The sequence below is a fragment of the Hippoglossus stenolepis genome, chromosome 14 (assembly GCF_022539355.2).
Source record: "Hippoglossus stenolepis isolate QCI-W04-F060 chromosome 14, HSTE1.2, whole genome shotgun sequence".
In the NCBI taxonomy this organism is placed as follows: Eukaryota; Metazoa; Chordata; class Actinopteri; order Pleuronectiformes; family Pleuronectidae; genus Hippoglossus; species Hippoglossus stenolepis.
Window position 1 is genome coordinate 8,550,879 of NC_061496.1, and position 27,288 is coordinate 8,578,166.

General features: G+C 42.0%; 1 protein-coding gene across 2 annotated transcripts; it reads left to right on the forward strand.

The window, feature by feature from the left end:
* Positions 1–4,577: 4,577 nt before the first annotated feature.
* On the forward strand, positions 4,578–26,451 carry fam163ab (family with sequence similarity 163 member Ab). 2 transcript variants are annotated; one of them, XM_035175853.2, is made up of 5 exons: positions 4,578–5,198; positions 22,362–22,461; positions 22,771–22,792; positions 23,224–23,373; positions 24,181–26,451. In XM_035175853.2, the coding sequence occupies exons 4-5, from the start codon at positions 23,281–23,283 to the stop codon at positions 24,577–24,579; spliced, it is 492 nt and encodes a 163-aa protein (XP_035031744.1). In that variant the 5' UTR covers positions 4,578–5,198; positions 22,362–22,461; positions 22,771–22,792; positions 23,224–23,280; the 3' UTR covers positions 24,580–26,451. The 2 variants fall into 2 exon arrangements, with proteins under 2 accessions (XP_035031744.1, XP_035031743.1); XM_035175852.2 differs by having other exon boundaries at positions 23,259–23,373.
* Positions 26,452–27,288: the final 837 nt, after the last annotated feature.

Below are 27,288 nucleotides of genomic sequence, written 5' to 3' on the forward strand. Positions count from 1 at the left end.
AAATCCAATACAATCGAAGAATAAAACAACAGAAAAAACATAACAAGCCTCCATACTGCTCGTGTGGTGTCATCCAAGTGTCTGTCCAAGTGTATGGAGGGCATGTTGTGTTGTTTTCTGTTGCTTTGTTACGTCGGAAGATAGTTCACTAATTGGCATAGGGCTGAGTAGATAAAGAGTGAATTTCCCTTTTTGGGTGAACTATCCCTTTAACAGTTGAAAGGCAGCTTGATTTAATGCAGAACAAGGCAGCTCTAGTGACCTGAACACAACCTAAAAAGAGATGTAAGAATTTTTGTAATGTGTATTTTCTTTCTGAGAGGAGAGAATACGTGTGTTTGGGAAAACTGTCCACGTCTGTCTGTGTGGACACGGCCACAGAGACAACAGGCAGTGTGCTAGAATACCAGGGATGGGCAAGTCCAGATAAGCATCAAGTCAGAGCTGCCTCTCAGCACAGGAAATAGCATTAGCTTTGTTGTCACACACACACACACACACACACACACACACACACACACACACACACACACACACACACACACACACACACAGACACAGTGACCTCTTGCTGCCCAGGTTGCCATAGAGATGCTGCTCCCTCTCTATACACTCCCCAACAGCTGCTCATGTAAAGGCCGACGTGTTATCAGTGTGTGTCTCCATCATTTATACAGTTGCATGTTCGTTACGTTCTGTTTGTTTCAGGTACAGCACTCAGCTTTATTAAATCTTTATACAGGCAGTAATTATTACAGTGTTTCTCCACTACGCCACCCAGATGGGGAGGTGCAGTTCTGGTAAAGGTGAAGCCAAAGCGTCTTGATTGCCCCCCTGGTGGATAGTTGCAGTATTGGTCACAAGTCCTGCCTTCTCCATGTTTGGTGAGGGGACATGGAAAAAACAAAAAAAGTCAAAGTTGTATATTCAAGTGTTTGGTTATTAATTAGTTATTTGATGTTATAAAAACAGGGTGAAACGACACATGATTTGTGAAGCGCAAAGTGTCAGGGCTCCATCCCCCGATCGCTGCTGAGCAGACTCTGGCTCCTCATGTTCAAGATGGCGGTGTTCATATCTGGGATATTTTGGCTTCATTTCTGAATAGTGGGAGGAGGTGGAGACATGTCGTCCATCTTTAGTCAACGGTTCAACCACAGCGACTGTTGCTGCCCATCTTCTGTGTCCAGCTAATCCTTCTCTGTTTGATCAAAGTAAAACATACATTTAAGAGAAGTCTCTCCCTGCACCATGAATTTCAATATGTCCTCGGGGAACACGTCTCCTGTTTCCATCTACATCCGTCTCCATATTGAACTTGACTTAGAGACTCAAACCTCGGGCTCAAACTCATCAGTGTAATGGATCGCTTTGTCTGGCAGGCCGATCGAACAGCTCCAACAATGTTTAGCTCATCTGCTCGGCCTCTTATTGGAATGAATGGTTAGAATCAGACTCATTAATACTCATCACCAGCTGTTAGCCTGCTCGCTGACACCTTGTTGCAGCAGTGTTAACCATCTTGCCAAACCACCATATCAACGTCTACCGACAAAGCTAATCGTTCATTAGCACATTCTGGACTCTGAGACCTCTGACCTGCGGACTTTGCACTTTCTCTGGTCCACTCACTCATGCATGAGTTAGTATCACTCGGACTCTGTGCAAGTCCTGCGTGCAAAGAGGAGCAGTCGCTTCTCACTGACCGAGCAGCTTGAGGCACAGGTCCAGTGTCGCACCCGGGCGGTTCACCTGCACCTCCCTCAGAGCCAGGACCATCGAATCAAATGTATGTAGTGTGCATGAATTGCAATTGCATTTTACGTGTGTGTGCATTAACATGGTTGTGCTGTGTTTTATTGAGGCTACGACATTCTAGAACTCCTGTTCTAGAAACGTGTGGATAGAAGTGTGTCCCTGGGTTTTCATATCTTCTGTGACTCAACAATGCTTGAGTATCATTACAGACAAGTCAGCTCGTGTAGCACCACAAATTCAGCCACACTGTGTCCAGTAACCACAACCACAGCATCAATAACCACAGTTGGCCAGAGTCTGTAGAATCAATCAGTGTTAAAGTCTTAAGCTGAGAGTGTATTACAGTATAACGGTACTAAAATAACTAACTGTTCCTTTGGGCGGGAGGAAATGCTACATTTATTGCATGGTAACACAAATGTACTTTCTTGTATTTTACAAGAAAATTCCCACTCTGACCTTGTGAGGATTCAATAGTAGCTTCTTATTTACTGTACAGACATAACAGTGATTTACGACTCATCCTAATGTTGAACTATTCCTTTCTTTCTTTATTTTAATAAAACACTCCGCTCTGGTTTACATTCATACGGTTAATTAACAAGACTGCTGGGTCTTTGAGCTTCTTTAAAGATTATTCCAGTGACTAATTTTCACCGTGAAGAAGCCGTTATTATTTCTCATCTACCCGAACTTTGTCTATATTTTGGGCACTGGGGGAAACTGTGCTTTCCCCAGCATAAGGCAGTTTTCTAGCTGAATGAACACTGGTGACATAAAGCGCCTTACAAGCAGCTTTATCTCTGCTCTGTAGCTGTGAAGCTCCATGAAGAGAAGCTGCTGTTTCAGGGAAACTTTTCTCTCCTCCATTTTAAACATTTCACAGCCCATAGCTCCAGACTCCCTGAACTCCCTACCACTGCCCTGCGGTCTCTTAAAAACGTTTATTCATCGGAAATAATTTGGCAATGTCAGTGTGTTTGGGTGCATTTACCCAATAACTCTGGACACATCATGTGTGTGAGGCTAGTGGCCAAACAGCAGCAAGATAAGAGAAGCAGTTATTGTCAAGAAACATGCTCATCCTCAGAATGGATCACATCTTCATAATTTGAAGGGCAACTTGAGGGTCAAGTCTAAACACCTTTTTGTTTGGCCTCTATCTGTTTTCTTTTTCCAAAATGTCAAAATAAAATTCTTCCTATCCTCTTCCTGTCTACTTCTTTTGGATGTTTTTAATCCAAACCAAGCTTAATCCAAGTTTTTAGCCAAATCTGGTCAGCAGCAGGTCTGAGTTACTCTGCTGTATTCTGCCACTTGCAGCTCAACATCATTAATAAAAACACTGAAACGGTACATTTGCTGTGTCTAAACATTTACAGCAGTTTCAAGTGTGAAAGTGCAGCGTTAATGAGGTAAAGATCAAATAATTTGCATGCATGTAAATGAACCGGCTGAAATTCTCGCTGTTCTTTGACTTTCACAGAGAAACTGCACGTTGGTTTATTCATCAGCCGAAAGTTTTCGAAAGACATCAGAGAGCTCGGTTAGCTCAGAGTTCCTGATTGAAAAAAAAGGAGCAAGTTTGAGTGCATGTGGTCGTCTTCAGAGATTCATGAAGGTAGAACCGCTGTCATTTCTTTTCCAACGCGTCTAACCTAACAAAGACTTTCCCCCTCTTTCACCTCTCTCGACCGGATCTTCTTTGTGGAACATGTGGTGTGAAGCTGTTCCTGTGACTTCCACCACCCTCATCTCAAATGAATCTGTGCAGCCGGGCTCGGGCCGCCCAGGCCTTCCCTCCCTCCCTGTCGATATTTGCACGGACTTGGTTGCAACAGTAAGTAGATTAAGGGACCAGTGATTGAGGGCAAATCAATTATGGTGGCTCAGTGGTCTGTGTTGGGGAAAAGGGGGGGGGGGAACAACCACATTACCCAGCCTCCTTTTTTTTTTTCTTCTAATGGGAGCTTCCTGAACCAGACATGAGAGTTATTTTCTGTACCTCATAGTTTGTGACCAGCCGTGACTTTATAATCACAATGATGATGATGATGGTGCACGTGTCTGCGTTTAGTGACATTTATCTGAAGTTGTTTCCAACGTGGTGCACAGAAGGAGATTAGGAGGTTACGATTTGTGATGAGCTGTGACTTCATGACCACGGTTATCATGGTGCATGTTTCCTCTTCTAGTGACCGTTTTGTGTTTTGTGGCATTTGTCTTGAATTAATCCTAATTTGATGTCACTAAGTTTGTGTGTGACTATTATTATTTTATTTTTATATATTTTGATGTTACTGCTTTCATTAATCACATCTTTCATGAATCACATCTTTCATTAATCACATCTTTACGTCACTATTATTGTTTTTATTGTGTCTGACAGATCTTAAATATGACTGTTACACAATTGTTCTTGGTCTCTCTCTCTTCTCTACCTTTCTTTCCCCTCCCTCTCTTCTCTTCTCCCACCCACCTCTACTCTCTCCCCCATTGTCTCTGCTCCACCGGTCGAGGCACATGTCCACCCACAGGTTTTTTTTTCTTTCCACTGGTGCCAATGCTTGCTTGTTGTGGGAACTGTTGTTATTACACAAAGTGCCTTGAGGTAATGTAGCCTTTGTTCTGATTTGCTGCTAAATAAAACTGAATTGAAAAGGAGATCCGGTTATATTTGCATAATTTGTGATCGAAAGCACCAGTGGCATCCCTCCTCTGTGCCAGGTATCCATTTCAAAGTGGGACTCGTTTGGAACAGGTGAAGGGATTTAGCTGCAGCCACGTTCTCGTGATATTTCCTCTGAGACCAACCTGCTTCCTCACATAGATCTTCATCCCTCTGACATGTAGCACATCAGCTCCTTTGCCAGGGAGGTGGTGGTGTGTGCGATGCGGGGCGGCTCCTCTCCTCCCACCGCCTCCTCCTCCTCCCTGTTCGCCCGCCCAGCAGCGGACTCCGTCATTCCTCCTCCTGGTCCCACACTTGTTGGATGTGCACGTTTGAATTTCATGCTTCCTGCAGCTGCCTTTGCTCTCCTGGTGTTTTAGGGAAGACCGCTTCTGTGCGTGAAGGTTACAGCGATTTTACTGGTTACATGCGCGTAAAAGGCGCGTATCCCGACGCGCCGTGGCCGTCCCTGTGCCCGTGTGTTGGCTCCTGTCCCCGGGTCGCGTCTGTCCCTGCGCTCGTCCCTCTGACCTCTAGTCTCCTGGTGCCACAGCGGGAGCGTGGGGTGTCCCTGGCGGCGTTGTGCGCTCTGGACTCCGGCTCATCCTTGGAGAAGTTCCGCCGCAGTCCCATGCACAGCGCGTCTCCTCCTCCTCCTCCTGCTCCTGCTGCTGCTGCTGCTGCTGCGATAAGAGTGCTGGTGACTTTTCATGGTCAAACTCCACAGGATTAGCCCGAGTTGGACAGACGGACCATGTAACCAGATCAGGTATGTGAACTGATGGAAATGAGGGAGATGGGGGGGTTTCCAATTTCCAATTTCCTCTGGATTCAAATGTCAGAGGTGGTAGATACGTCTCTGGCCCTGGACCTTTGGTGTGAAGAAGAGAATTTCACGTTGTGCTGCACAGCAATGTGACTCCAGCTATCGTTTCACTTCAAATCAAACGTGAAATGTGTCTTTATGGCTGCCAGAGGAGGTGGAATGACAGAGGAGCAGCTCAGCAGGAGCTGGAGTCTTGGGGGTTTTTGCCATTTGGCTGCTGCTGCTGTGATCTCCTTTCACACTGGTTCAGTCTGGTCAGTGTGGCCTGCTGCTGCTGCATCATTTCAATTAGAAAAGGTGGTCAAGGCAGTGACAGTCCTGGTGATTGTCACCTGTACTTAAATATTATATCATGAAACATTTTGGACAGAGAGGACACAAGGTGGAGGCTCCTGAGTCTCTGTGGGTTGAGCAAAGCACTCAGAATCACACAGCTGGATCTGGAGCGGTTCAATTCCCAGAGCAGCTGTGGCGCTGCTGGTTTTCAAAAATGGTTTGGTTCAAAGTGACTCATTGTATTTTACACTGAACTTGATAATATGACAGTTTCCATGTCCATGGGTACATACACAACAACCAAAGATATAATTGTACCTTTCATTTCACTCGTCCACTGTAGAAAACACATGTTTATAACATTTGCAATGTTATAATTCAGACTGTGAGACGACAGATTTTTAGGTGAATGACTATATTAAATCACAGGTTGTATATATAGTCCCATGTTGACAAGACTGATCAGTCAATGCCACACAGCCACACCACCAAACATTGTGTTGCAGATGAATTGTTGCATATTGTCCACTGGTTTCTTCCATTAATGTTGGCTGTTAGAGAGGTGCTGTTTTATGCATACGACGGGTACTGTGCAGTCAGGTCAAGAGAAATTCATTTTTGTTTAAACCTGGGTTTAATTTTTGTAAATTATTGCATGAGACATACAGTAAATGTGCCTTAACATCTTTCTTAATCGTGTGCAATGTCCTGTGGAGTTGAAGCTGCATGAGATGGTGTCACTGCACGTTTTTTTGTCTTCCTTTGTCTCTGCAATGTTAATTAATATGAGAGAAACATTTCTCTTCAGGGCTCCAACATCAGACTCTCCTATAACACAAAGATAATTAGTAACTTATCCCTTCATGCAATTAGTGTTTTCCTCACGGGCAAATATGTTCACGTTAAACATATAAACAAAACCCCCCAAAAAACACTTGCAACCAAAATATTCCTTCGCGAATGTCAGTTAAATACAGTTTGTGAAGTGTATTGATCTCTCACATCAACACCCAGCGGCAGGTGCCGTGCTCCTCTGACCCATTTCTCACAGAGGAGGCTGTGACTAAGTAACTGTTGAGCAGCCACTGTATATCCTGCTGTCTCCACCCCGCCACGAACACACACCACACACACACACACACACACACACACACACACACACACACACACACACACACACACACACACACACACACACACACACACACACACACACACTTCTTAATTCCTCCACCTCCAGTGCCTCCGATACAACAGGAAGTGGGCTGATTTCCCACAGGAGTCTGCAGTCAGGGCTGTCACGGCGAACACAGCATCAGCAGACAAAATGTATTTAAGACACAGGAAGTACAATGGCATGCTGTTCAGACGGATCAAAACACCGTGGTGAAGTACAACATTCGGCCTGTCAGTAGTAAGTTGTTCTGTAGGAGCCTCTCTGGCTTGGAAACTAAATATTTGATCGTCCTCAAGTTAATTTAGGAAACGGCCTTATTAACCCTGCACATCTCCTTATCGCTGCTGGGAGACCATTTTTTACCATCATCGGTTTGTTGATGCTGAGAAAAGTTGACATTGTTGACAGCGATAAAATGGACAAAATCACTCTCGCTTGTTATTTTTGACTTGACAGCTGCCGTACATTAGTCACAAAGACCCTCATCAGTCTGCAGGTATTGTGTGTTATTAAGCACTGACGTAGAATAGCACTATATGATGCTGCTCTTTGTCTGAATTGCATAGTTGTATAAACTGTATTTTAAAAAGTTGTATAATCTTATTGGATAAATCTTCCTCCAGCGTTTGAAGTATCTGAGTCAGACAACTGAAAAATACATTAAAGAACCTCGGCTGGTCAAAAACGAAGTCATCCTTCCATGTTTGCTGGTACGTCGTGACCAACAGTCTTGCATCAGGTCCGCATCAGATTGGCATTTAAAGGCTAGTGGGCTGTGTTGTGACGCAAAGCTTACTGTAATTAAAGTGAAGCCTCTTGCTGCCAAAAGAAAGTCCCCCTCATTACAAACTCAAACCTACTCTGGGTTGTGTGGAATTTAAATGAGGCCCTTTTTAATCAAAGTAAAGTCGTTGCCGGTGCAGGAGACGGCCTGTGAGTCACAGATTTAGTCTCTCCTGCTTTCTGGAGGCAGATTACTGTACTCAGCCTACTTTTGGTTGTTAAGTCATGTCAGGCTTCCTCCTCCTGACACTCCACTCAGCGCACTTTCTGGGACGACATGCACGGGATGGTGTTTTGAAGTTGTGGTCGTGTTTGCGTGTGCACTTGTGTTTGTGTTTGTATGCATGTTTGTTGGGTTGGAAGGCGGAGGGCCCCGAAATGCCCGGGAAGGGGAAAGTGTTTCAGTGTTTCAGGAGTAGTGTGTGAATTATTGAAAAGCCCCTCAAGGTTTTTCTGGCTGCAGGATTGGTATTTCTTGTCGTACAATTGCAAGTCAAGTCGAGTTGAGTTGAGTGTGCTGTAGTCGTGCATTAGAGGTGGGACAGGCTGTGTCCAAACTGCTGCAGCATCACCAGGACAGGAGCCTCAACTCGTAAGCTTCAGTGAGACAGTCAGAGAACCTCGTCTTAACAGCATCCAGCTCAAATGCATCTGGTTTCTGACGGGAGCGTCTGACAGAACAAGCTGCTTCATCTTCTGCTTTTAGCCATGGAGAAATTAAACAAAGGATGGTGAATCCATTTGTTCCAATGGAAGCTGCTCACGCAGTGCAGAGAAGTCTCCCGCTTCGTAGTCACGTGATACTGATGATTCATAGGATCACCCAAATAAAAGGGAAATTCAGCCACTAGTTGTATAGATGTCTCTGGCTCGAGATGTGATACATATGAGACTTCTGTCACCAAACAGAGATAATGAATGTGCAGACTGTCAGAGAGAGGAGGCAGAGGCTGATCCTGCAGGTACAGACTCAATTTCCACAAATCGATAGTGGAACCACATGTTCGATGTTTCAGGTGAAGTTGAGATAGAGATGCACTCCCTCCAAAAATGTAAAATAATATATTTTATTCAATTCTTTAATTCCATATTTCAACGAGCTAAATGACATCTTAAAATAAAAAGCATCAGAGGGACAATGCATATCCTGCACATGCTGTGCTTACTTGTTTTTATATTGTAATAATGCCATTTCATGATGATTGTATAATGTCATTCATTCCGACTATATGATCAGAAATAATGTTTTGATCCGTGAGCTGTAGGTTGTGTCCAAATATTCATATAGAATGCAGAGCTTCCTCGTGCACACATTATTTTGTTTCCTGACTTCTTCATGATGTCATCAACTGATAAATTAAAATATTTTCCTGATGGATATAAACTTCAGATTGTCTCTAAAAGTCCTATTTTGCAGAGACATTGCGTTAAATTAGTTTTTTGGACTTAATATTTATTGACATTGACCTTGACCTTGAGCAATCAGCTTGAAAATGTAATGATCTGGAGATATACCCCCTCCAAGTAGTAATCCCACCAATGTTGGTTAAAATCAGTCCATGAGTTGTTGAGTTCCGATGCTTCCAGCTTCCCCAGTCTGCAGAGAAAAGTATCCCCATGAGGAGATGGGGCATATTTTACTGCCCAATATCTACATGAGGGACAGCGAATTATTCTTTGTATTTTTGTTTGTCTTATTGTTCTTATATATTTTTCTTGTACTAAAAAAAGCATCTTTGACTTAAATTGCATTTTGCAGACGGCACAAAGTTCGACTCTATGAACCGGCATGAAATCACCGAGTTGAATTTTGTATCCACTCTCCGACAGGCGCACGACTATGAGCAGGTTTCATTTGTTTCGGTTAAATATAGCCAGGCGGTGTGACAACTTGTGGCCTGACTGTGGCATTGTGTAAGGTGGCGTGTGGATGTGAACGCAGCTCTGAACGCCGGGGCTGCGTGAGGATGAGGCCACTGAGAGGAAGGCTTGTTGGCAGAGCCTGAGGCCTCTGGAACAGAAACGCTGTTATCTGCAAATGTAGCTCGACTGCTGCTGGCTGCTGTATCTGTGGTGACTCATCAAAAACACACACACACACACACACGCACGTTCAGACACACGCTTATAAATATACTTCCAGATATATTCAGAACCACAAACACGCACGCACTTTTGAAAAGACACAATATTTCCTTGACATTTACATACACACACACGGATAGAATCAGACATGAGCACACAAATCTAATCTTCTGAACACTAACAAAGATGCACATGGACACTGAGGAACACAAACACACAATATACCCTGTCGTACTGGCACTATAGGTGTGGTTGACATCTAGCACCGTCCAATGGGCGCAGGTTGCAGGTGGAGTGCCGTGTCCTTGAGCCGTCAGTCTGGCTCTACACCCCACTCCTCCAAATTTGGTTACTGTTTCAACAAACTAAGATGGCGTTGGCTGAAATGCCTGACTTAAAGGGATCATTATCTACTCACCACTGTGCCGATGGAGGTGGTGGGTGAAGTGTTGGAGTCCACAAACCACTTCTGGAGTTTCAGGGTGTAAACAGCGTTGCAGCCAAATCCAATACAATTGAAGTAACTGGTGACCACTTCTTCAAACATTAAAAAACAACAGGAAAAAAAACATGTGTGGTGTCATCCAAGTGTCTGTAAGCGTAAAGGAGCTTGTGCGGACATATAGGCTAAAAACATGGTGTAAATGATGCTGGTTCGAATTGAATGTCGGGGCTTTCGGACACTTAGATGACACCACAGGAGCAATATGAAGGCATTTATATTTTTTTCCCTGTTGTTTTTTTACGTTGAAGAAGTGGTCACGAGTTATTTCAATTGTATTGGAATTAGCTGCAATGCTGTTTACCCCTGAAACTCCAGAAGCCTTTTGTGGAGTCAAACACTTCCCCCACTACCTCCATCGCATAGTGGTGAGTACATAATGAGTGAAATTTCATTTTTGGGTGAACTATATCTTTAATTCATCATTATTTAAATTGTAAAAAGCAGTGCTTGAAATTTACATCCAACATTCACAATAGCAGTCGGCAGTTTTTTTCTTCTGATTCTTACTTTGTGCGAGCTGCAATAAGGTGAGGGTCATAGGTCACAGGACCCAGATAACATCTCTGTAACCGGAGCTGAATATGGATGAATTATGTGCTGAAATATATATTCACCATGAATAAAACATGTTGCACAGCTGAGATTTAAATCTACTCTGATGACGTCAAGACTTTGGCTAGAAATGTACGATTGTCTAAATGTCTTTATAAATGTCAGTTTACTTAGATATCTTTTTTTTTTTACAGTTTATTTAGGTTTTGTGGTTATATTTGTTGCAAAATAGGAAATTAGACAATAGAAAATGTGAATATTATGAGTAAGCATGTAAAAATTTGAATTACATGCATCTCATATCTTTAACCTGCACTAGTTCACTCTAAAAACTCCTTAATGGGAGAATGTTAATAATAATGTGGTCATACATTTTCCTTTTATGGGGCAAGTAACTGCTGTATGCCAGATACAATAAACTCAAGGTTTCATTTACATGCAAAATGGTGTAAGGGCATACAGACAGATTTTTAAATGAATCTATGTAATACAAGATATTATAGGAATCACTTACTTTAAACCAAGGAAATTTGTATCCATTCAATCTGAGAATAGCCTTAAGTCCAATTTCCGTTCATGTAAAGGTTGTGATGTTCTCAAGACATAATGTGGAGGTTGTGGGATATTTGCTGAGTCTGCTGTCTCTCCTTCTTGCTTATATATTACTGGAGATTCAAATCATTTTTCAAGCCGTGTCTCTATTTCTTATTGGCACCTGAAAACAACAGCGGCTTACTTTCCAGTTGTCTTTGTTTTTATGTGACATTGATGCAGCAGTTTAATATTTACTCAGAGGAAAGGTTTATGGCTGCAAAATGAACAGATTTGGGTCAGAGACACGTCTTCAGTACCTCCGTCATGTGTCCAAAACCTCTGAGTTTTTACTGATAAGCGAGTTGTGACAGTGGCTCATAAAAAATCCTCAATGAGAGTCTCGAGAGGTGAGCGACACGTCACAACTAATGCAGAGAGATGAGAGGAGATGAGAAGCGTTTGTCCTGGAAGTGTTTCCTCCTCAGTGTGTCTGCCCGGCTGTTGCCCCGGTGGAACAGTGGATTCGGTTACTGTTCTGTCAGCAGAAGGTCGGAGGTTCAGGGTTTTTTTCCGCACATCAATGTGTTGAAATTAAACACTGAAATACACACCTATGCTCATTAATTTTCTGGCTGATGGTTTTCAGGCCACATTTTCATCCATCCAACTATCCATTCATTCATCCATTAATTATCTACACCGCTTATCCTCTGAGGGTCGTGGGAGAACTGGAGCCAATCCCAGCTGATATTGGGTGAGAGGCGGGGCACTCTCATAGACTTCATGTAAAAATGGACGTGGACTCTGGGTCCAGAAAGTGAAGCCAATGCAGGAAAGTGCCTGAAACCTGTATTATCTCAAATGAGCAGCAGATGGGGACTCCACTGGTTTGGGAAAAAATGTATTAGTTTCTAAAGAAGTCTATAAGAAAATGACTTTACCTCTTACTTGTCAATCGCTAGCTTCAAGTCCTCTTCAGTACAGCACGATGTTCATTCGGTAAATTATTGTCACATTTAGAGTCAAGTAGAAGATAAAGCTTAGTATGCATTGGGGTATGGATACCGTGTGATTGACAGCTAGTACCGTCCAATGAATGCAGGTCGCAAGGTGTAAGTGGGCGTGCAGTGTCCTTGAGCTCTCAGTCAGGCTCCACCCCCTGCTCCTCCAACTATGGTTACTACTGGTTCCAAAAAAAACAAGATGGCGCTGGACAAAAAGCCAAACTTGAGGCGTTAAAACAGGAGTTCACAAACCAATGTGTGTGTCCAGTATATCACAGCGCTGACATACAAAGACAAACCACCCTTCACATTCACGCCTACAAGTCCAGTTTATCTCTAATTTATCTAATTTATCAGTTGAGGAAAAGGATAAATGGAGACTAAGGGTTGGCGAAGACCTGACGGGTTGTGTTGACAGACCAATATCTGCTGCTGTTTTTTATATCTGTAGTACAACCTCACAGAATCGGACTGACCTTCATGACAGCCAGTAAAGTATTAAGCGTCAAATAGAAATCGAGTAAACTCTGTTTGATCCCTAGAGGACGGAGCTGTTAAAATTCACTTCCATCCACCAGTGGATTCAAAATGTTGGTCACAGTGATAAAACGTCAGACAGATTCTATTTGGTTTAATTCCTCATGGGAAAACGAGGACATCTACTGGTCCTTGGAGAAAGTTAACAATTTATTAAAACCCTCACCTCTCTGCCCTGCCGTTCTGCTCCTGAGCAAGGCACCTCTGCGGCCCTGGCTTTTTCCCCGCTGGCGTCTGCCCTGCCGTCTGTGGCTCCCTCACTGCCACAGATAAAATGTCCGTGTGAATGTATGCTAATGTAATATTCGTGGTACATTACTCCCTCAAAGATAGATGCTGGACCATTTCATTTCCTTTTATGAGACCGCCGTGCTGACCGGCAGAATGGAGGTACAGTAATTACCGCTCCCTCTGTACTGGGTGTGCGTTCAATGATGGCGCACCGCTGCCAAGTGTGAAAGAGAAGCTGGCATATGAACAGCAGGGGAGGAGCTGAGCAGCCATGATGAAACCTCCGCAATCCTTGTAAAGCAGGGCGACGTTCAGCGTGTTTTCACGTCAGGTCCGTTTCCTGCTGAAGTTCTTCACTGGGAATCCGTCTGAGCTCGACTTCAATAAACCAGGAAATCAATTGGATCTTCCAGTTTGAAGTGTGAGTGAGTCACTGCCTCTGTTCCCTCGAAGAATCTTAACAAGCTGGGGTTGTGCTTGAATCTTAAACTGTCTGTGTGACGTGTTCATTCTGAATGTGACCCACAACCAAGATTGTTCCTTGCTCCTTCCCTTGAACCCAACGCATGAGACCAACCACTTAACAACCACTGAGTCTCAATACATTGCTAATGTGCATACTGTACAATCCTGTGGTCACAATGGAAAAGTGGCAGAATAATGAAAGAAAATGAAAGTTATTTCTAAGTTTTACCCTTTAGAAAGAAATGTTGCTTATTTGGTTAAGGTATTCTCTAATTATCCAGATGTTTAAAATGTTAAAATATGTTATATCGTCATTAAAAAATAAATATTTAACTAGAAAGGCACTTTGAGAACTCATACCTCCGCTAAGGTCCAACAGTCCCTGATGAAACCACATTTGAATCCAGTAGATCCACAGCTGCAAAAAAAACATCCCACACATTATCACTTCCTTAAATCTGCTTGATTTTTATTCATCAAGATCCATGAATTATTCTTTGAGAAATCAATAAAAATTTTGAAAAACATCCTCATCTCACAATGTTAAAGACATGGTAAAATTAATTCATGGATTTGCCCCCTGATCCGGATATGGATATCATATCACATCCAGTCAAGTTTCGTGATAATCTGTCCAGTAGTTTTTGCGTAATCTTGTTTACAAATAAACAAACAGAACAAACAAATGGACAGGCGTCAAAGTGTAACTTTCTTAGCAGAGGTATTAAAGAAAGAATAGTTGCTTTTTTTCCTGCTTGTATTCTATCATTTCCTATTCAATATTAAGTATTAAATGTGAAAATATATTTTTATTTATTTATTATAATATTTTATTGTAATAGTTCAGTGTATGTTTTTGAAGTGTGGTGCAGTGGACCTGTGTTTTATGCTTGATGTCTCCAGCAGATGAAAATATGATCCATCTGTGTGAGCTTGACCTTTGGCCTCAACATGTGATATTGTTCCCGGAGCCGGTGATGTTTGAAATGAGGTTGATTCATCTGTTGCAGCCAAATGCATTGGATAAAAGCATTCAGCAAAATTGTGTTAGCTGAAAGTAGAGCACGGTGACCTTGACACATTGTCTGTGTGATATGTGGTCCTGTTGTTCCTGTTCACTGGCCGGTTGTTTGCTTCCTGTTTCCAAGCTTAGATCAGCAACTATGCTGGAAGGTTATTTATTTACTATGTGAGTGTAAAAAAAATTAAAAAAAAGAAGATGTACAATGATTGAACCCAAATCAACAAAACTCGAACACAAACCAAATCAAACCGAATTTAAATTGCACTAAGTACCGTATGTAGCAGCAGCGCAGCTTTACTGCCCTTTGGAAGCTGTGATTCAGGAGGTTGAACATTAACCAGGTCGGCGGTTCGATCCCCTGGAGTAAGATACTGACTCCCTGGCAGTGTGTGAATGGTTTATTTTACCTACATTGCTGCAGGCTGAATTGTCTGCTTTTGTTTGAATGAAAAAGTTTGTTAGTGTGAGTTAATCTTAAAGAAGTGAACTGAACTCCCTACAGTTCCACACATTTTAACTTGGGATGTGACTGGCTGGAACATAAGCTGTGCGCCGCTCCACTGCCGCAGCTATAGGAGATACAGCAGTACAAGTTTTGTCGAGTTGTATTCATTCTCTGCTGCACATAAACTTTGATAGTTCAGCTATCAGGCTCCTCATCAGAGGTGATCATCACCGTTATCAAGTGAAACGTCTTCCTTCATGTTTTAGCTGTAACAAGCTCTCTGCTGCAGGCTGTCTGTGGGTTTTAATGGACGCACCACAACATCCTCCCAGACACCAGTGTTGCTTTCACTGACGAGATCTGAGCTGAAGGATTTTGAGAAAAAAAACTTTAATAATCATCCACTCGTGGCACTTGTCATGTGTTTTGTGTCATGTGTATTTTTAAGGTCCTTTCTGTGCATTAGACAGTTTTGTTTCCTCAAGTGAATTTAAACAACGTGATAAAAAGTGCTTAAAACAAACCTTTGGTCACATAAAGCATTTTTTAACTGTTTTTCGTGTGCATTTGTTTGTTTGTCTGTCTGATAGTTAGCAGGATTATGCAAAGACTACCGGATGGATTACCATGAAACTTGATAAGAGGTTGCATGAGTCAAGGAAGATTCCACAAAGTTTTGGGGTTGATCCAGATCAGGGGGAGGATCCAGGAATTTTCTTTTTTTCCCCATTTTCTTTCATATTGTGACACATTTTTTGACTTTATTGTTGATTTCCCAGGGAAAGATTCCTGGATCTTGATTAAAAAAAAACTGCTATATTAAGGGGACGGATATTTATTAACGTGTTGATTTAAATATGGTTTCATGAGACGACTGTTGGGCCTTGACGGAGGTGTGATGGAGAGAAATGCAAAAATACAAAATACACAGTTAAATATAACACAATTCGCAGGTTTTAGACCTTTAAATAACGTGCAGTATGAAAACAAAGTCATATTAAAAAAAACGACAAGTCAAGTAGGGGGCACAGTGCAAAGTATAAATGTTTAATGAGCTGAGAAATGATTAATTAAGTCTAGGTCAGGGAATGTGATCGTAGAAGTTGTCACAGTCGCTCTACAGTGGTACAGCAGTGAAGATAGAGAGCAGACGTGGCCCAGCTGGGAGGCCCACAGCGTCACACTGGTCTGGTTTCCATGTAAGTGAAGGTATTCACCTCATCTGGAGTCACGAGTTTGTAGAAAGGCTGAATAAGGAGCTGGCAGCCTGGAGTCCAGTAGCCTGGAGAGCAGCATAACAGTTATAAATCTACCCGTGGTATATTTGCCATCAGAACATGGTCCAGATTGGACGGAGAGACGGGACTCAGACTGCGCTCCAACTATCTGTCCTCCCGGCCCGCTCCATCTTCACAGGGACCAGGCTGTTTTACTGCGTGTATTGATCATGTGCTTTTATAGGGCCAAGAGGATCGTTCCTGGGAGTGGTTCCTCACATTCTTTGCCCCAAATGACCTCCAGCAAAATGAAGTAATTGAACTAAAATGTTCGGTGTCATCAATCTCTGCCTACTGGGCCGTAACTGCTGCGACAGCTTAAGAGGGAAGATGGGAGAACGGTTGGTTGCGCTCCTGTGGTTCCCTCCGTGCGTGGAGAAGGTTTTCAAGGTCACATGTTGGAGGGGTCGCGTCCTAAAAAGTTGTCATCTTGAGTCTTGTTCTGTCAAAGACTCGTAGCTGTAAAATAGCTTGTTAAAAACAGTTTGTCGTTCTGGGATCAGTTTTGTCTCCATGGTACGTCTTTTCCATATATGATTGCTTCTTCACAGGATGTCTTAATAACATACCTAAGTAAAGTTAAGACTTTTCTTATTTAACAACTTCTAAGAACTTGTCTCTTTCCTCTTTTATATAATCATAGAACTAATTTCTATGTGTGTATGCCCGCATTCATGACACGTAACTTGCATATGTGTGACCGTGTTTCTGCTGAAATACACCACATCAGTGCTATCGAGTAAACCTTCAATGACTTCTTCAAGATGTTACATTTGCATTTTCCCAGGATCCGAGCTGCACTGCAACCACCAACCAGGACTGAGCTGTTGCTATTTTACAGCATCAACTAAAAGCAAAACTAAACTGCCCCTGTGTGAAGTTTCCTCCTTCAGTTAGAACAGATTCTGTTCTTCTTCTTTTCACATTTTACCCATGATTCTACTTTTACGGTGAATAATCTTCCTGAAAAAGAAATACCCCCATTTCTAAACCGACCCCCTAAATTGTGTTCGCTTCACTCCCACTCGTGCAAAAAAAAAACACACATTCACACGCAAACACACATAGACGCCCACGCTGGGCTGCAACAGAGACGATGCAGAGAGGGAACAGATAGAGGAAAAGCCTGTAACAGGATTAGACAAATTACATTTTAACTGTGACCATGAATCCCATTTGGATGCATGACTTGTTTTCTTTCCACTTACAACAGCAGCCATCGAGTTTGACGAGAAAATGGTGGTTTTCCAAAATAATATCTGCTATAATTTAGCATGAATTAATACCTGGTAGTTGCATTAAACCATGTGGGTTTTTCTTTTTAGAGATGTATTTTTAGGCACTACGGCTTTTATTGATAGGAGAGAATTGAGGTGGGAAAGGGCGAGACAGCAGGGGAAGACGTGCAGCAAAGGGTCGGAATCGAACCTGTGGCTGCTTCAGGTGGACTCAAACCTGGGGCGCTTGCTTGGTCAAGGTGATCTGTCGGATTTCCTTAACCTTGTTTTTCAATGTTGAAAACCAGATCTGAACTGCAACTGGTGACAGATAAAACAGGATTAATCAAGAATATGCCTTTTGATTCTGACTTCAGATAGCAAAGTATGTGCATTAAGACATCTTAGGGATCAATGACAATTTCTTTTATCATATATCAGCCGCTTTATTGGTATCTAAAAAAATATAATGTACTAATATCAGAGCAGAAACATCCACATTGGGATGACTGTAGAATTCTGTCCCACAAAAAAAGCCAGTTTTGACGTTGTTGTCTGATGAGGTCAGGTTGGTGTCTTGCTTGAATACAGGCGGGACATATTGTTAATTTCAAACCTGTGATCTTTTCTTCCAAGACACTGAGGACAGATGGTGTTGTAGTGTGTGTGTGTGTGTGTGTGTGTGTGTGTGTGTGTGTGTGTGTGTGTGTGTGTGTGTGTGTGTGTGTGTGTGTGTGTGTGTGTGTGTGTGTGTGGAGGGCCAGAGACTGACACCAGCTGACTGCTGGCCTGAGCAATTTAAGATCCAAAGAATCAATCTTGTAAAAATCTTCCAGGGCAGGGAAGGTCCTTCAGATGCTCCTGAAGACTGATGGCCGAGACTCCAGAGGGAACACTCCATCAGAGCGAGAGGGGGAGATAGAGAGAGAGGGAGCGAAGGGAGGGAGGAAGGGAGGAAGGGAAGAAGGGAGGGAGGGTGTTCTCATTACTCTGATTTGCCAAAAAACAGCATCCGGGGATCCTGGGGTATTAAAATATGAGGGGATTTTATTCCACAGACAAAATAGTTTTACAGGACGGAGACAAAGGGAGAGCAGCAATGGAAGTGGGCACGATTACATGACGACCAGATGATAAAAAAGCCTGATGAAAGTCGCAATATATTGAAGGGCTGGAGACTTCAAGTGAAAAAAGCTTTAAAGATCAATTCTCTGGTGTAGAGATGTGCAGCGAATTGTATGATAACATGGCTTAATCTTACATAATGGACCGTAACAGACCGAACTACACACTCTGGTATAATTTCTCAATTTATTTGAATAAGTGAACAAACATAGAGTTGTAGCCCAGTGATTCAACAGTTAATGAGCCCCACGTACACTGAGTCGTATCAAAGTGTGATATAACGAGCCATTAGCGCTGTGCATCAGAGTTAGATATGTCGCAACAAGATGCAATATAAGATATTTGAGCCGTAATGGGGGATGAAAAATATATTTTCTGCCTCAAGCCAAAATGTTGCAGATACTTTTAGAAAAAGAAAGAAAAAAAAAAGGTGATCCCGAAATGAAGCTGAAATGTGCTGAGCCCAGAATGCATTGCAGCTTCAACTCCAGAGGATGTAGGGACTCTTTGTGATTGTCGGGCTGTGATTCACCTGAGATGCAACTATTATTCACTTTGATTTGCAATGGAGATAGTGTGTCCCTTCTTCAGTGCACGTGAAGTGAAGCTTGGAAACTAAAATCTCCCTTTAAATCTGTGAATCCTTGACGACCTCAGCAGCTGTCTCTCTAAATACATTATGTATGTACCGTACCGTGAGCTGCCGTAGACGACACGAGCTCTGCTGCTGGAAATGTGCTGCAATCTTTATTTATATTATACTGCAACATCAACACTTTGGTGTGAGAGTTAGGTTCAGTGGTTATTTTGTAAATTGAACTTTATCTCACCGGCTGCAGAGGCAGTATGTTTTAGGGTTGTCCGTCCATTTGTCCGTCCCATTCTTGTGAAAAAGCTATCTCAAGAACGCCCCCTGGAGGAATTCCTTCAAATTTGGTATAAAGGTTCAGTTGGATTCAAACAAAACCTGATTTGATTTCGGAAGTCAAAGGTCAAAGGTCAAGGTCATTATAAGGGGCAGTCCTATGAGTTTGGAAAAAACTATGTAGACTGGCACTGCACCGGGTTTGGCATATAACCACAGTGCGGTATTTCTAGTATTACGTGTTAGCCTGTGTGAATACTGTGTGTGTGTGTGTGTGTGTGTGTGTGTGTGTGTGTGTGTGTGTGTGTGTGTGTGTGTGTGTGTGTGTGTGTGTGTGTGTGTGTGTGTGTGTGTGTGTGTGTGTGTGTGTGTGTGTGTGTGTGTGTCTTATCAGTATACAGGGCTCTTCAGGCAGTATGGGGGATTGAGGGCCACTCTAATCTGGACCCAGAGGTGACTGATCCAGCTTTCTTTCTGTCTGTGCTCAGCATGCCTGTGTGTGTGTGTGTGTGCTGTGTCTGCAGATATCTCATTGTCTATACAGTTTGTCAAATGAAGTAAACTTAAATTAATCTAACTAACAAGTTTGTCCCAAAGTGCTTGCAGAGCAACATGTCTAACGTGAGAAAAACAAATCTGTGTGTGTGTGTGTGTGTGTGTGTGTGTGTGTGTGTCTGAGTAAAGGATGACGTGGTGACAGCGGTGACTCCCTTTCCATTTCCTTCTTGCAGTACAAGTAACCGCGCTGGCATTAATTATGAAAAATTGGGTGGTGTACTCAGTCTGAGATTGCACGCATTGGAGAGAGTTATGATGAATGAAGTTGAGAGGAATCTGTCAGCTGCCGTCCCGTTTGGTCCCCACAAATAATTGAAGGCTAGTGTACTTTCTGACAGAAACATGCTTTATGAGCTTGGTGCCAGTGTAGCGGTTCAGTTCGCTGCCGGTGGAAGCAGCGCGGCCTCCTTCTCCTCTGCAGTGGAGAGTCTGAAAACAGCTCCTTACAATCAGATTAGAATCAATACCATCAAAATAAAAACAATATGAGTTTGAGATATTCTAATCATGCCGGTTAACACTGATCCATTTCTAAGTGTCATTGTGATGGACACAAATAAATCCACAATGTGTTAAAAAGAGAAAAGGACAATGACTAGAAAACAGGATCAATTTGGTGTAGCTCACACAAAGTGTTGTTTAATTTTGTGTTAACTTGTTTTTGATTGGATCACAGCTACTTAAAGGAAATATTCATATTCAGTCAATTTTCAACGTTTTTCAAACTTATTGTAGAAGTTTGGTCAGAACAACATGCAGGTACAGATCAGCACACTGTGGGAATCAGACTTTAATTAGAAAACAGTGAGTTTCTAGATTAATTGTTGTTATTCCGACTGAAGCAGCAGCTGCAATCCCCCAGGACAAAGCTGTGAGACCACAGTGACCACAGTGACCACAATAGAAATCGCATGTCATGTGATGCCCATTGACTCAAAAATGCTCCTTTTCCCTCATATGTCATCCTTGCAAAAAGCAGAGCTGCAAAACATCAGATTTCTCTTTTTTATACCAAGACTTGCTATCTTTGCATTTTGTATTTTCTTATATTTCATATATTGTTGGAATATATGAGAAGAAAGAAGTCTTGAAGGGGTAAATTACTTTTATGGATGTGTGGGAGACCAGCAGGGTTCTCACCCTCAGTCAAATGCTCCTGGTAAATATTAATTTCTCTTAAACAGTCTGCCTACAGTTCTTTGGGAGTACGAAGGCATTTGTGGAAAGATCTGTGGCTCCAGGAGGAGGAGCACAAGTCTCATAAATTGTCTCACTTGAAGACTATGAGGTTTCCTTCTCAGTCCCCAGTAGCCCACGGCCACATTTGTCACTGGTAGCAATCTGTGATCTGTCTGCAGGCACGTTGCCCTGTATTGGATTCAGGATCTCTTTAGTCTGGTTAATTAATATGGATTTGCACAGTGATGGACTGACAAACATCATCTGTCACATCACATGCACAGTTTATTCAGACGTCAGACGACGACAGGACTCATAAGTGACAGGCTGAGAAATGTGCTCTGTCTCCTGTAACGCAGAAAGGTGTGAATATGTGTGTTTACCTACAAGTGTAGCGCTACAATTCTTTTATCACTTCCCTCTTGTTCATGTTATTTCCTACTAGTAACATTTTTAACCTCCTCTACACGTTCATCCTTCCATTTTTTTCATCCATCCGTTCCTTTGTCTACCCACAGCACAGAATGGACCCAACCTCCAACTCAATCATCAGTTTGACATGTTTTTATCAGGAGGAATAGATTTCACTTCTCGTGGACAAGCCTCAGTCTGCAGATTAAACCCCCCCAACCTACTGAGGCCTTCGCTGCTAAATCACTTTTACTGCTGCTCCTCGACAACGTGCAGGGGCAGCACGTGCACGCTTGTGTGTGTGTATGTGTGGAGACTTTGTTCAAGAATATGGTTGAGAATTGCAAGACCGATGTTTAAATATCTTTGAGGTTTTTAACTGAAATGATTTTCTTTCTTTCCTCTCTGTCCTCAAAATGTTTTCCGAGAGGTTTTTCCATGTTCTGTGTCACTGATTTTTGCTGTGGAGCTGAAAATCTGCACAAGTAATGATTAACGGATGAGGATAAGTAGACAATGACAGAAACTCATGAACAAGCATCCAAGAGAGAAGACATCACATGCTTTCACTGAGTGTGGTGGCTATGTTGTGTTTATTTACAGCAGATGGATACCATGACAACACATTTAAGGTTGTAAACAGTTCCGGCAGCCTGTCAGTAAACAAGTGCATGACGATTGTATTTTTATCACATACAAATACCACATTGTTTGAGGTATTTATAAGGGAACAATGCATTGAATGGTATCACATGACACAAGGCTACATTTTCTTCTGTCCTGTTGGTGCCACCTTGTGGAGAAAATGTTTTGACTTTTTAATTCCCTCACATTTCCTCCTTCTCCTCCTCCTCAGAGATGTTCATACAGTGTGGCTATCCAGCGGTGGGCCCTCTTATCTTTGACCTGTGATTTGACCTCTCTGCTCCTTTGCAACCTTCAAACACTCCTCTGATGTAAGTCTGTGTATTCAAAACTGTGTGTCTGCAAAAGCCGTCCAACATGTTGATCCACAATCTCCCACAAGCATTCATGGGGTTTGAGGTGTGTGGACTGTGAAGGCCAGAAAATATGATTCATATAATTGTCATACTCATAAACCCATTCACGCCTTTTATGCAGCCATCTGCATTTGCTTGTTTCTCCAATCATTTATTCAATTTAATCTTTTTGGTCAGCAATAGACGGACAGACAGACAGACAGACAGATGTGAATATGCGTCTGTCATTTAATTCAACTTCTACTGTTATTTCTCTGATTTCAGGTGTTAAGCAACTTTGCTGAACGTGAGTATTATGTCATTAATCATGAAGTATATTCTGTTTTGTCAATTCAAAATATATATTTCCAAAAATGTAGTAATTTATGATATTTTTTTTAAGATTGCATGTTTGAAATATTTAATACTTGTTGTTGTATTTTCAAAATAAAGTTCCCCTCTATGTTTATCTTCAGACAGGCTACATGATGTGGTCATTTTAGCTTCAAACATTAAGGCTTTGTGTTAGAGTTGTGCAACGTGATGAACGTGTCCCTGTGTGCACGTCATTTACTGCATGTTCTCCATTTTTGTCACATAATTATAGAATGACCTTTTTGAAGTTTGCTCTATTACCGTACTTACGTAGGAAATATATTCCATCAGATTGCCTCTCTGTTTACTGGAATACTGACATTTACTGTGATTTAATTAAACTCCAAATCTTCGGAGGAGCAGGTCGTTGATGATGTAACTTCCTGTGCCTGTGTCAGAGTTTGATGGAGAGCTGGTCGGATGACAGCTGGAACTGTTGTCATAACCGGAGGAATACTGGCCACAGTGATACTTCTGTGTATCATAGCTGTGCTCTGTTACTGTAGACTCCAGGTATGTATATGTCTTTCTATGTACTTTATGCTCGTATGTTTGTATGCATGTATGGTTATATATATGTACACAAAGCATGTTTACAAACAGTAAGCCACTATATGAATTCATTGTCACCTTTTATTTTCATGTTGAAAATACTACTTGCAAATACTGTAGTAATTAAACTTGCAAGTATGTACAGTTAAGACATTGATATTTTGGATTTGAGTAAACCCAGTACCCCAACAATTCAAAACCAGATGGGTACACAAAGTTCTGTCTTACCAAGATTTGAAACCTATTTTTCCCCTTAAGATATATATATATAATATACTGTAGATATTACTTCATCAGTCCCACTTAAAGCAGCAAAAAAGAGATGTAATACACACCCAGTAAAAGTTATTAATACGTAAATAATACAATATAAACACAGAGCAATTTTTATAATGTAAAAAGAAAATATACAGTGTACCAGTATTGCACATACATGAAATTCAAATTACACAGAACGGCAATTATTATTGCACCGTTAAATTAGTTGAAAGCCTGAGTTTTATATATATATATATATATATAAGTGGTCTCCTGGGAGCAGTGCTGCTTGTACAAATTGATGCCAGAATCTTAATTTAGGACATATGGATGTAAAACCACATCCTAACCACTGAATTCCTTATGTATGTTAATAATATCAAACTAAAAATACTGTAAGATAGCACATTAATGAACCCAGATTGTAGACCTGGAGTTTGATATGAATATGTGTTGAAAGGTGCTTTTGTTTGACAAGGTTACGACAGTGTGATTCTCTCTTTTATGCAGTACTACTGCTGTAAGAAGAATGGGTCTGACAGCGGCTCCATCTCTCAGCAACACTTTGCCTGCAACTCCTGCAGCGTCACCGGCCTGGACGGATCGATTGTCAGCCCACTGTCCCTGTCGCCGCCGGAGACGGCCAGATCCTCCAACCCCGCCAAGCCCGGCGGGGGTCGACGCAGCTACTGCCCCAGTTGCTCGCCCTATGACTCGCCCTTCTACATCCGCACCACCGATGAGATTCGCAATGGCGGCGAGCGCATCACCTACATGCCCACACACTATGAGAACCAGGCACTGGCGATGCCGCTGCCCGCCGTCCGAGGCTCCCTGCTGAGGGAGACTCAGCGAGGGCGGCCTCCTGATTTCTACACCAATACCCGCGCCATCAGCACCGAGGTGTGACCAGCCCAAAACCCCATCACACATAACAACACCCTCACGCACACATACACACACCAGCACCAACACTAACAAGACCACAGAAGTGATTTTACAGCTGCCACCAGTGAGGATATGCTGGATGAAGATCCACTGTATGTGCAGGTTACATTATCACATTGAATTAGGGTTGGGGCAGATCGAAGTGAGGATTACTTCTGAACACCAAAGTTCAAACCTTCACTTCACTTTATACTATTATAAATTTTAAATACTCATGTTCATGAAGACAATAACTATATAACTGATGAAACTGTAGCTGTAAAACGTCGTGTAAGAAAATGTCCCTTTATGTTTCCACATGAAGGGAGCGGTTGTGCACTGTCTGTTGACTGTTACTGTAACTTTACTGACTGAGGGCTAATTTCTTCACTGAGAGAATTCTATGGGTTCCTCCTGCTGCATATCTTCCAACGACTGCCAAAACGACGAAAGGAAACTGTATAATGAAGTGTGTGAGCAACTATGAAGCAACTGTGTCATAATAGGAAGAGTTAAAATGTTACAAGGGCAATATAATGAGAGGAGCATCCCCTTTGCAGTTTTCTGGATCTCTGGAAGCATGTTAGAGTCACAGGAAAGGTAGAAGAGTGCACATGACTGGAGCTTTGTCTATGCAAGCAAACTACTGCAGCTCTTCATCTCCAGTTCTCTCCTGTCAGCAGTTTTCATCCCATCTACTTTATTGGAGGGACATCTTGGGCGGTGTGCACACCCAGTGAGCTACGACCGTGCCCTTAGACCTACAAGCATTTAAACCTGGATCGTGGATACAGTAGTTGGGTTGCCAGATCTAGCGCTGAACCACCACTTTCTCCCCCCTGAAGTGTAAACCTGTGAATAATCAAGGATGCCTGGCTGAGCCCTTGAACGCAACAGTGGTACGCTTGAAAATAACTGATAGTGATGCAAAAAGTTTGACGTGTAAATATGAACTGGAACGAAAGCGTCTTCTTGACGGAGAGAGACGCACCCTGGGATCTGAACTATGTATTTTGAATGAGGGAGTGTGATTTACTAGTTTGTGCTATTTTGTCTACACACTCCTGCTATACTCCTGTACTACTCTCATGTTGAATCTTTGAAATGCAATTAACCATTTCATTTATTTTCATGGTTTGTTTTCTCCTTTTTCATATTCTAAGAATGTCAGAGAACACGTTTATGTGATTGGAAACAGTTTCACTCGTTTTCTCCATGACACTTTCTGGTGTTACTTGCCATTCATGATGATAATTCCAGTGATATTTGTCTTTGTATTTCTGTGTACAGGACTCAGAGGCTGTCTGAGGAAACCCCACTGACTTGCATGGTGTGACATTGTTTGGATAAGGTTTTCAGACTGGCCACGTGTCATCAATCAAGCATTAAGCAAAGAAAATGCAGCCTCATTTCAGAAACATAATTAAAGTCCTTTTATCAGCAGCTACTTCATTTCTTTCTAAATTACTTTTTTACGTTCAGGTTAAATAGATGCAAACTGCAAAGAACAAATAAAAATAACTAAAAAGAACAAATAAATGTACAGAGGACTGTTAACATGAAAGTTTGTCACAAAACATCAACATGGTGAAATCTGGTCTGACACATCTCTAAAGAGGATTTAGAGTTTCTACATGTTGTCCACTTCTACAGATTCTTTGTCATCATTCATTTATTTATTCATTGTATTAACTATCTATTTTACTACTTACTTAACTATTTATCTTTGAACATAGGAAAAAAATAAGATTTTTAGAAATGTGGGTAAAATGAAAATCGTACACAATAAATACAGAAACAGTAATATTTGACAGTGTTGACTTTTGACAATTAAAGATTTGTAACTGCTTGAAATTGCTTTTGTGTCATTATTGACAAAACACACGCACACACAGAAACACACACACGCACACACAGAAACACACACACACACACACACACACACACACACACACACACACACACACACACACACACACACACACACACACACACACACACACACACACACACACACAGGCACACACTTTGTCCCATTGAATTTTCTTGAGTTTCATTAAGATATCAAAGAGCAGTTTTCTGCAGAGTTTTAGTCATGGCCTCTGAAGTACTTTGACCTTCAGCTAATGAATGTCATGAGGCAGACAACCACTACCAGAGATTGAATTTAATTTTCAGAACAAAGCTTTAATTTTGCATGTTGTTTACCCCCTACGGGTAAAACATTCAAATGCATCACTTTTATTAGTTTTCATATTTTCAACAATCAGAACTGAAGGGATTGACCAGAAGGAAACATAGCAGATGTTCAGGACAGCTACCAATACCTTTGGATTCTGAAGAAAAGGACACCAATGACTTAATTTGTATTGTATTGGATTGCGTATCAGAGATCGTGATCATAGTGGCCGAACCTGTATGGCGGGTTCTGTATCGTGCTGGCTGTTCGTGATAACAATGGCGGATCCTTATCTTGCTGAAGTTCTTCTTTACACTTGACATCTATTGCATTTCTGTCTGTCCTGGGAGAGGGATCCCTCACATGTGGCTCTCTCTGAGGTTTCTACGTTCTTTTTACCCTGTTAAAAGGTTTTTTTTGTAATTTTTCCTTACTCTTGTTGAGGATTAAGGGCAGAGGATGTCACACCTTGTTAAAGCCCTATGAGACAAATTGTGATTTGTGAATATGGG